At 44.9% G+C, this 10,429-nt stretch overlaps 2 protein-coding genes across 2 annotated transcripts; one reads left to right on the top strand and one right to left on the bottom strand.

Moving 5' to 3' along the window:
* Window positions 1-65: 65 nt before the first annotated feature.
* LOC117729316 (uncharacterized protein C1orf146 homolog) lies at window positions 66-1,648 on the top strand. The gene is made up of 5 exons (XM_034530287.1): window positions 66-236; window positions 418-511; window positions 859-1,030; window positions 1,118-1,196; window positions 1,303-1,648. The coding sequence occupies exons 1-5, from the start codon at window positions 171-173 to the stop codon at window positions 1,408-1,410; spliced, it is 519 nt and encodes a 172-aa protein (XP_034386178.1). The 5' UTR covers window positions 66-170; the 3' UTR covers window positions 1,411-1,648.
* On the bottom strand, window positions 1,571-6,990 carry LOC117729315 (glomulin-like). Its single transcript, XM_034530286.1, has 18 exons — window positions 6,949-6,990; window positions 6,469-6,594; window positions 5,509-5,619; window positions 5,320-5,428; window positions 4,729-4,978; window positions 4,410-4,500; window positions 4,155-4,321; window positions 4,028-4,081; window positions 3,860-3,890; window positions 3,682-3,771; window positions 3,496-3,537; window positions 3,302-3,375; window positions 2,891-2,975; window positions 2,650-2,759; window positions 2,314-2,377; window positions 2,093-2,228; window positions 1,883-1,977; window positions 1,571-1,788 (listed from the first exon to the last, which is right to left on the bottom strand). Exons 1-18 carry the CDS (start codon window positions 6,988-6,990, stop codon window positions 1,693-1,695), a joined length of 1,773 nt encoding a protein of 590 aa, XP_034386177.1. The 3' UTR covers window positions 1,571-1,692.
* Between the last annotated feature and the right edge of the window lie 3,439 nt (window positions 6,991-10,429).

The following is a 10,429-nucleotide window of genomic DNA, read 5'->3' as shown; positions in this document are numbered from 1 at the left end:
AAAAAAACAGCCCGGACAACACGCTTGGTAGTGCAGCAGCGCCCTCTGGCGGCCTCCTGTTAGCACGACAACCTGACGCTCGCGCCGCAGCGCTCCCCTCACACAGGTTGAGGGGTGTCATTATCAGAACTAGCTGCACTCTTCGTGTGTCCTTCACGGAGCGGTGGGTCATGGCGTCACACGCGGAAACGACTCCTCAGTGGAAAACAACGATTATCGTGAGCTCGTCGCTCCAGGTCGGTTTTCTGTGTCTCTCTTCAGCGGTCAAAGTTTCTTAGTTTGCTCTCAGGTGTGAAGACCAACTCCAACTGAGCTAGCTTAAGGCTACAGTAGCAACAACAACAACAAAAAACTACAGTTGGTGAAATGTTGAGTCGTTTCAACTTCCGTCTAATTATCTTTCTTTGTTTTCACCAGAAACACGACGCGAACCGGCTTTTAAGCGCGCAGCAGCACCGCATCAGGTTTTCAGACGGTGTGGAGTCCGGAGCGTTTATCTTCCCTCTGTCCGGTAAACCCGCTGTGCTTCCTGCTGCTCGAGCTACCACCTTATCTTTAACACCAGCCTCCACAATACACTGACCTTTAACCCCACTGAGCAAGTACACTGGCCTGACCTTTAACCCCACGAGCAACGTACAGTGGGCTGACCTTTAACCCGACTGAGCAATGTACACTAGGCTGACCTTTAACCCCACTGAGCAATGTACACTAGGCTGACCTTTAACCCCACTGAGCAACATTCACTCTGTACATTTATTTAGTACAGTCTGATGGATGCTGTGCCTCACAGTAAACTAGTAGTTTCATTCTGCGTGTGGTCGAGTAACGTTGACCTTTCATCACTTATTTGACCAGGAACTGCGTTTCTGTTGGTCGACCCCCAAGACCTCCTCGAGCATTTCGAGGAGTCTGGACTCATTGAGAGGATAAAGAAGTTTGTGCAAGTGCACAGGAACAGTTTCCTGCTCCTGTGTGCCCCCTTTAATGGGAAAAGGGAATTGGAGATCTTATCGATAATTCAACACAGGTACTTCTGAAAGTGATTTAGCTAGACTGACATTAATGTGGTGACGGTAACATCGTTATGCATTATGTGTACTCCTCCTCCTCTCAGGTTCTTTGGCAGCAATCTCAAGATCCTGCCGGTGCGAAACAACACCGAGCTTGTGAAAGGAATGTTGACCATTGCCAAGGTAAAATAAACAGGCGGCGCCCAAAGGTTATCTGGTCCCTGTCGATGGCGTTTTAGACGAGCCGGTGTTCCCTTGCGATACTTAAGTTAGCCACGTTTGTCTGCAGGCCACCAGTAAGCCCCATGCGGACAGCATCCGGGACCGGATGTCTCTGGCCCGGGCTCGCGTCATCAAAAGCAGTCCTGTGTGGGAGATGCTCAGAGACGCTCTCTGAAGCTCGGCATGGGATCCAGCAAACGGTTCACACACACACACTTAACACTTGTTTTGTTTTATTTGATGCTAACCCAGTACAAACATTACTTGGTAAATACACAAAAGCCAATTTAAAAAGATGTTTTAATATATTAGTGCAGTTTGTTCTTCTTTTTTAACATATTGGCATTACCTTTTTCTTTTTCATGCATGTTTTTTTTCATCATTCAAAAATAAATAAAAAGGTGGGTTTTTTTGCAAAACAACCTGGAAGCATGCAGTGATCTTTTGGCCCCTGGATTCAGTTTGGGATCTTCAGCTTTTCTTCTGTGATCTCTTCGATCCGGACTATCAGACTCTCCATCAGGTCAAATGTCACCAAAGCACTCTGCAGCACCTGTGACACATGGCAATAGTCAGCTTGCTGATCCTAATAAAAAAAAAAATTAAAAGAGGTCTAAATAATTAAAAAGGAAAGAAAGTGTCTTCACCTGGTGCTGGACCTCTGGGGACATGTTGGACCCTTCCTCGTGTTTCACCGTCATGCTTTTTATTAACCTGCTGGATCTGGCAGCCTCTCTGGCTTCTGGAGAGGAAAATGGAGATGGTTCACGGTGTGGAAACTAGTCTGTTGTGCAGCCATCAGTGCAAGGCTATTTCAATGTCGGTTTGTTTTGCACAGATTAGCAGCTAATGCCCACCTTTTGCTTTCATCTTCCGATCCGCCCTCAGTGCCTTAAGCTCAGCGGAGTAATACCCTCTCGATATGCCGAGACACACGCGCAGCATTTTCAGGTATTCGTCTTTGATCCCGCTCAGCTTTTCCCACACATCTGTCTGAGGGCGGGGAGGAGCAGAGCGTCAGCTTTGTGCATTAACCGGGCTGAGGAGCTGTGGGGGTGTTGAGTAGGTCTCGACTTACGGTGCTCCTCAGGTCTTCGTCTCTGAGGAGGAGGTAGCGCAGAAGATTCAGGCCCTCCATTACCCTGGACAAACACAGAAAGGGCATTGCTCAACGGCTCAGTCGGGACGCAGCGTTCCACTTCTCACAAGCTATCTTGTCTTTGCATCTCTGCGGGAAAGCCAAACTGAGGAGGTCGAGATCAGTTTGCAAATAATGCAAGTAGCCAGAGAGGTCGGCAACCCCATTAGATCTGAAGTTCATTGTTCAACGGAGGTTTACACCTAAATCAACATCAATTTAGCTTATTGATCTTTTACGTAGGCCAGGACATGTATGAGCAGGCCTGTTACTTACCTGTCCATACTGTTGAGCAAATCTGTCCCGGCTCCTTGTGGCAAACACAACACCAGACCCAGCAGTGAGAGAAGCTCCTCCCCCAGGAACCCGTTATTGGCGTTGCCCGGCTGCAGGAGAGTTAACACGGTTTAAACCACTGACTGAAATCACCAGCTCAAACGTCACCTCGGCAATCGAGACGAGGGTCCAATACAGAGTACGGGTGATGTTGGCAAGTCTCCTTTTTTTTCAATCTCACCTTCATAGAAAATTCAACTTGATTCCTGATGTTCTTTACTATGTAACTCTCCACTCCTGCGTGGTTGCTGGTTTTCAACATGCACCTGCAACAGAAAACAGGACTTGTTGTTGTTGTTGTTGCAGGTCAACAGATGAGATGTAGCCACAGAAAATACCAAGAATACAGCAAAGAAAAATACAACATCAATTGAAATATAGTATTAAATATAAACACCGGAGCACGTAGTATATTGATAAAAGTAGGAAAATGTATCGATTTGAGCTCGAAGTGGGTGGAAAACTACAGCTGTTTATTATGGGAGTAAATAAATGTGAATATCCAGTATGCATGAGAGAATCATCAATATATAGTAGATGCAGAATGCGTTTGAATAATAATTTAAATCATATTTAAAATATACCCTCTCACCTGAAGAACTTGTGCTTCGCTTCAGCATCTAACTTATCGATGAAGAGCTGGAAAACCTGTAGCCCCGATTGTCTCTGAGGAAGCGGTGAACACACACACACACAAACACAAACAAAGAGTCAACAAATTGATGTGTCTTACATAACCACAGATGTAGACCACGTTGCTCTCATCGAACATAATTCTGTACTCACCAAGTGCCGCATCGGGCAGTCGGTAAGAACTTCCCTCAGATTCTGTGAATCACACACACAAACACACACACACACATTGAATCGATCAATGTGCAGATCAGCGTCCCGGCTGTCTCGTTCTAACGATGTGTTCAATGCTGTTTTTTAAGACCGTAAACCAGAGGCTCGGCGGCATGCTGGCCTTACCTGTGGCGCACTGTAGAAGCTCTTCAGTTCCAGCAGACTCACTGGGAGGCTGTGGTCCTGCACCCTCTCCAAGCTTTTTGCAAACAGCGCCTGTGTGGAAAGATGGACACTATTGCCCAAGAACAAATCCCCTCTGCTTCCTTTTTATTATTATTTATGCACGCTGACGTTTCCTTACCAGTCCTTTGAGCAAGTGTGATTCATTTTTGCTGTCGGGGGGGGGGGGGGGGGGGGGGGGGGGGGGGGGGGGGGGGGGGGGGGGGGGACAAGATGACAGATTACACAATGAAATCAATCGAGCTTTAAAACGAGACGTCTTCAGCTCTCATTGTACTTGACGGCATACCTACTGAGGAGTTGACTGATGTAGTCCATGTTGCGCTGGAGAACAAATAGAGGGCTGCAACGGCAGGAAACGGAACAACGTCAATTGTTTTGGTCGCTGCGTCCGCGGCTCAAGCAGCGTGGCTCACCTGAACACTGCCGGGAAGCTGTCGATGCCGATGAGCTGCACGAACAGCAGATAGGCCGCACAGGCTCTGGACTCCATGGCCGGACTGACGTCCAACTGGGCACTTTTCTTCGGAGGGCTGAAGAACAGGAGCTCCGACGGAGACTCTTGGATCGCAGGCAGCGAGAGCTGCAGCAACGCACGGCGACAGAGGTCAAGAAGCTGGAGAGAAAACCAACGTTTGGACTGCTTTCTCAAAACGGAAACTCGCTCTTACCATTATCTCCGTTGCGAAGAGCCACAGCGACGATTTACTGTCCCGGTTCAGTTCGGCCTCGAGCAAGGGCTCCCTCAAGCTCCTCATGCAGCTGCAGAGGATCACAACCGGCCTTTTTTATAGGTGTCATTAGTGCTTATCCCCGATTCTAACCCTAACCCTCCAGCTAAGGAAGTACACTAAAACAGGTAAAGATGAACAAAGATTGACACATAAATAGATGATGATGAATAAAGTACAAAAACAAACAAGTAAAACCTCTCAAATAATAATTGAATAACAACCCATCACTCAGCCAAACATAGTTTACTCTACTTACAACTTGAGCAGCTCGGTCCTCAGCTCCTCCTCCTCAGCGGTGGCGACGCGGTCTCCGTTCCTCCGCTTCACCTCCTCTACGAACGGCCGGGCCAACGCAGCCAGGGCGCCGTAGCCGCGGCACAGGCCGTGCTCATCGGCCTCCTCCTGCTGCCGGGTGTACGGCAGAGGCAGCCGGGACAGCTGCCTCTGCAGGCCACTCAGGGCCGAGCCCACACAGGCCGCCTTCCCATCGCCCAGCTGCAGCAGCACTGGCGGACACACAAGGTTGTTGTTCGCATGAATGCACAGCAGGGGGAGACAGACCCCCATATGACCAAGAAAAACAACAGTCGTTTGCTTTATTAGAAGTAAACCGTCCATGAATACACCAAGAGGGGCTTGACTTGTTTGTGTTGAATACAGAGACGAAACAAATCTAATACCACAGTCCTGCCACCAATCCCCCCTTCATGAAGGCTGTATGGTGTTTTTTTTGTACAAGTGTTTCTATTATTTAGTACGGTGGGAGAAAGATTAGCCGCTGATGTCGCCCTTCATACAACGTCTTCAGGAATTGTGTCAAAGTGTTTCTCTTGCATGAATGTCTTACCTGTTTGAAGATGCGGGACAAGGGCCAGGACGGTCTCAGAAATGGCCCCCGGGTCAATGTCTTCAATGAGTTCTAGCAAGCTGTGTAGGAGTTGATTCGGCCGGCAAGTCTGCACAACAGAACAGACTTTACATCTAATGTGGAGGAAGGCGTGTCCCGTTTCCCTAGAAGAATAGTTTGAAGCCGTACCGTGGTCAAGTGTGTGATGGCGGCCTGGCAGTGGGCGAGACTCTTCTCCTTTTTAACCACTTGGGCTAGAAGAGGTGCCATGAGAACGCATCCCATAGACCTCACCATCCCCTAAGTGCAAGAGAAAACAATCCGATGTATCACGAGTTACACTTTCAATCTAATTTCCATAGAAGTGCAAGTTATTTGGTACGTGGGGAAATACCAATGTCCTTGAAGAACCCCCCCCCCCCCCCCCCCCCTCCCCATTTAAACTAAGATGAATACACTTTGTCAACTTAGTTATTCATATTTATACTTTTTGCATGACTGAAAGACACAAGCAAATAATTAGAACATACATCATGGACATGCCGTTTTCCAGGGATTTCTCATTTGACAATCAATCATTTGATCCCCTGGGCTTTAGTTTTCCAGCCTCAGAAAGAGTAGGACAACGCCGCGTGCTGCTCAGAGTACGGCGCACACAACTGTGTGAAGAGCGCAGCGAGATGAGACAAACCACTTAGAGGAGTGCCATATCGAAAAAGGGTTACCAGTGGAGCGAGAAATCTGACTATCTGCTTGTTTCCTCCCTCTGCACCTCCGGGTCGTGAGGTCATAAGCAGCGGCTGCTGCTGCTGTTCGCTTCGGTGGCTCCGAGGCCGCAGTGTGACTGCGTGCTGTGTAACAGTTTAACACCGAACGCCACTGTGTGTGTGTGTGTGTGTGTGTGTGTGTGTGTGTGTGTGTGTGTGTGTGTGTGTGTGTGTGTGTGTGTGTGTGTGTGTGTGTGTGTGTGTGTGTGTGTGTGTGTGTGTGTGTGTGTGTGTGTGTGTGTGTGTGTGTGTGTGTGTGTGTGTGTGTGTGTGTGTGTGTGTGTGTGTGTGTGTGTGTGTGTGTGTGTGTGTGTGTGTGTGTGTGTGTGAGTAGCACTGGTCGGGGTATCCGGCAGAACAGTGGCGGCAGGGATGGAAATACCTGGTTTTTCTCCTCCTGAAGGAATTCCATGAGTCGTGCACCGTCCCCCTGGGTGAGACTGGCAGATCCCAAACTCTTGAACTGCTCGTAGTCCTCTGGCTTCAAATCGTCCTCTGGGGTATTTTGCTAAGAAATGGAGGTACAACACCTGTTAGTTTGACCAGATTTGTATTCTCAGCATGAACCACTAGAGACAAATATTTAAATGGAATGGATTATTTTCGTCTTTTTTGGGGGGGGGGGGGGGGTATTCTGATCCGTCACGTTAGCAGACGAGGAGGATGGCATGAGGTACAATGCAAACTGCCAGCAACTAATGGATCAAAGTGGGTGTTTCATCTCCATTGATTTCTTGAAAGTGCACACAAAAGTTGCCGTCGCTTGAAGGTCGCGCCCCTCTGTCGTCGTGGTGAAAGGCGATAATGAGTTCTAATGGCCTCAGCTGAACTGTGTTCAAATGACAGAATATGGTCGACTTACCCATCTGTGGATCATGTCCTTCACCTGATCTTCGGTGGCCATCAGTGTCTCCTTCGCCCTCGCAGGCAATCCTATTATCAGTATGTCTTTATTCAAGGCTCCACAATAGATGCCGAGGCAACTATAAGAACAACTAAAGGATGAAATGTGTTGTGGCTCTGCTGGTGACACGAATGAGAGAGAGAGAGAGAGAGAGAGAGAGAGAGAGAGAGAGACTGTCTGTAAGGAGCCACAACATAAACCTCTTATCTCCCTTTGTGCTTGGCTTGTAATAGGATTAAACCAGAGCACTTCTGTGTGGCCACAACCGCCTGGAAGGATCGTATTAAATAACGTGTTCAGTTCAGTGCGGTGGTGGTCACACTCTGGAAAGACCACAAATATACAGTATCTGCACCGGGCCCCACGCCCCCACCTTTTTTTGAATAGTTTGGTAGTCCAGTCTACTGAGTTAGTTTGTGCTGATCTAGCACGCCCTACTGTCCACTTTGAAGCAACTCAAGTGTGTTTTCATCTTGCTGTAACTATTTTAGTCAATTGTATGAGCTTGAAAGTTTTCTTTTGTCCTTCGTCACATAAAAATTGGTCATTTAATTTGATAATTTATGTCACTGGATGAATTGGATTTTGACGTGTCACGCAACACAGTTACATTGGCCGAATCGATAACAACAAGCACATACTAACTGTAATTCCTCTGAAAACCTGAATTGATAATAATTCTGCTGATGAGTATACCCCGTAGTGTTTAATGCAAACTAATTAGGTTACTATATATATATATATATATATATATATATATATATATATGTGTGTGTGTGTGTGCATTGTTCAACAGTCAGTGCATAACTGGAAATATGTATTGTTGTCCCATAATTTCATAGAACTGTGGTGCTTGGTTTGACCTTTCTGGGCTACCGTACAACATGGCGTTGGCACTCCAGATTTAAACAGCACTTTCTAAGAAATAAAAAACGTAACTATTCTTATTTTCAGGAGAGTATACACAACAGAAACCATACTTATTAATATTAAATTCCATTTCTGCCAATATATATATATATATATATGATAATGATATATATATATATAATGTTATCGTTAAGACATCGGGATAGAGGATGTTGGCCATATCGCCCAGCCCCATGAGAACATCATGTCTGATTCTGTTATTGTCAAATACACGTTGCTGCACAGCTGTACATAATAGGAAGGCCTCTGTGTGTATTATATCGGTATGATTTGGGAGAAGGTCAATTAATAATGCGATGTATGTTTTGTAGTTATTGCTTTGTTCCTCTGAATCTGATTTTGGGAGAGAGAGGGCTTTTGAGGAGTCATCGAACATGAGCCTCATTGTGCTTTGAAGGTATATCAGACAAATAAATTCACCTTCGACTCGTGCTGACTTTTCTAATTTCCTAATTAAATGGAGGAGCTTGTCGGATTAGGAATGCCTTTCCATGGCGGCCTAATGACAACATATTGCTCCTCTCTGGAAGCACAAAGGCTTCAAAGGCTCGGATCATCTTCCCCCCCCCCCCCCCCCCCCCCCCCTCCCCCCAGTGTTCGCGTGCATGTGTAATATGATAGAAGTACAATCACTGGCTTCCTGCTCCGGCCCGACGGCTTCAGGAGAGGAGCCGCTCAAGTCCTGATTTGAGATGAATGGAGGGAGAAGCGTGTTTGAACGGTCGGATTTAGCCGACATCTGCCGCTCATGGTTTGCTCACCGTATTGCTGTGTGATGAAAGCCGGAGACAAAAGGCCACACAGAGCAAACACGGCGCTGCGGCGCACTCCGTGTTTGTCCCTGATTTTGTCATTTTTAATTATTGGCTGATGAGCCTTTGTTTTGACAGTGGATGCCGAGTGCATAAAAACACAACAAGTAATTAACATCGAAGATCGGTACGTGTTTATTATGTATTTATTTTATATGTTTTTATATATATACCGTATATATATTTTAAAAACATATATTACATAAATAAATATAAAAATAAAAACATATATATTTATTTATGTATATATATATTAACAAAAATAAAAAAAAATATATATATATAAATCTTTCTCTGCCTCTAATTGTTGTTGTAAATGTAGCACTGGTTTTTCTTGCAGTTTTCAGGTCGGATCCACATGGTTGAAATCACTGATTGAAGGTCTCTTTGAATAAAAGCGTTGGCTAAATAAATGTACTGTAAAGTTACTAGAATACTAGATTTTCTCTCTGAAAAATCAGTCCTACAAAGTCATGAATAAATAAATGTAGGAGTCATAGAGAGCGCTGCTGTAAGAACCAACCAATCAGAAAGCTTCAAAGTATAAATAATAAATAAAGGTTAAATTACAAGTTGAGCTTTAAAAAACTGGTAGATTCACAGATTTGAGTTCATTATTGGGTTAATTTTGGACCAACCTAGCAGTTGTAATTAAAGTAATAAATATTGGTCCAGTAGTAAATACAAAGGGATCCAATGACATATTTTGAAAGCTGAAAAGATCTGTCTGGCTACACAAAACCTCGATGAAATAGTGGTGAAATCTTACAGATGAAGTCAAGATGATTTTTGAGGTCTAAAGAAGAAGTCCAATATGTGACGAAATTACGATGAAGAGTGTCAGATCCGATAGCTTAGGATGACAACTGGAAAAATACATAAAGAGATTGCTTTTAATTGCGTGAGGCATTAGTGGCCATACGTTGCGTGGTTGCTTAGTTCCCGGTCTGAAAATGTCCAGGCTCACTTTGAGAGGACCCCATGTGCACCATGCGAAGGTAAACACAAATAAATATGTGACATGCGTCTCTTCCAGCTGCTTTGGAGAGATAGAATGAATCAGTAATGGAACAGAAACCCCAAATATATTATCATGATTTGTTTTATTATTGAAAATGCGTCATAAGGGGCCAACCTGACAAGGTGGACAAAGTGAAGAAACTCCGTTGTCTCCAGCTACAACAATAAGAACTGCAATGGCATTTTTTTCTACCCTTTTTTTAGCATACCATACTATGATTTCTATATTATTACTTTTATGGTAGACTATACTATGACATTTTCTACGACACACCTTGTTATCTTTTTATAGCATACTCTTTTTTTTAAAAAGACATTTAAATAATCTTTTAATGAACTTGTTCATGAAGAAAGACACACAAGCACACTCACACACACTACTTGTTTCAAATAGGTTCCTGCCACAAAACTGGTGGAATAATTCAATCAATCAGCCATTCATCAATAAATAATCCCACCAGGGATAGAAGATGTAGAGCGGATGGGATGTGACTGTTTTGATATTTGGTTTGTTTGGTCTATTACATTCAGATGTCTCCAATATGTGTAAAACGTCCCTATTAAACTCAGCAAATCCGCTTCTCAGACATGTTTAATATACACTGGTCCAAATTAAGTGAGAACAAGTCTAATCTATCGTTTGAAGTTAGGGCTGGAATATTAAACTTTTCGACTCT

Source organism: Cyclopterus lumpus, chromosome 4, assembly GCF_009769545.1.
Source record: "Cyclopterus lumpus isolate fCycLum1 chromosome 4, fCycLum1.pri, whole genome shotgun sequence".
In the NCBI taxonomy this organism is placed as follows: domain Eukaryota; kingdom Metazoa; phylum Chordata; class Actinopteri; order Perciformes; family Cyclopteridae; genus Cyclopterus; species Cyclopterus lumpus.
The sequence above is the reverse complement of the archived record's forward strand: the minus strand, read 5'-3'. Positions and strand labels throughout refer to the sequence as shown.

Excerpts from the sequence above, each read along its gene's own strand:
- LOC117729316 (XM_034530287.1), top strand. The coding sequence starts at position 171 with ATGGCGTCACACGCGGAAACGACTCCTCAGTGGAAAACAACGATTATC. Across the intron at positions 237-417 it reads TCGTGAGCTCGTCGCTCCAG|AAACACGACGCGAACCGGCT; the intron begins GTCGGTTTTCTG and ends TGTTTTCACCAG. Across the intron at positions 1,197-1,302 it reads GAATGTTGACCATTGCCAAG|GCCACCAGTAAGCCCCATGC; the intron begins GTAAAATAAACA and ends GTTTGTCTGCAG.
- LOC117729315 (XM_034530286.1), bottom strand. The coding sequence starts at position 6,990 with ATGGCCACCGAAGATCAGGTGAAGGACATGATCCACAGATGG. Across the intron at positions 3,772-3,859 it reads CACACTTGCTCAAAGGACTG|GCGCTGTTTGCAAAAAGCTT; the intron begins GTAAGGAAACGT and ends CTTTCCACACAG. Across the intron at positions 3,538-3,681 it reads GCTTCTACAGTGCGCCACAG|AATCTGAGGGAAGTTCTTAC; the intron begins GTAAGGCCAGCA and ends TGTGATTCACAG.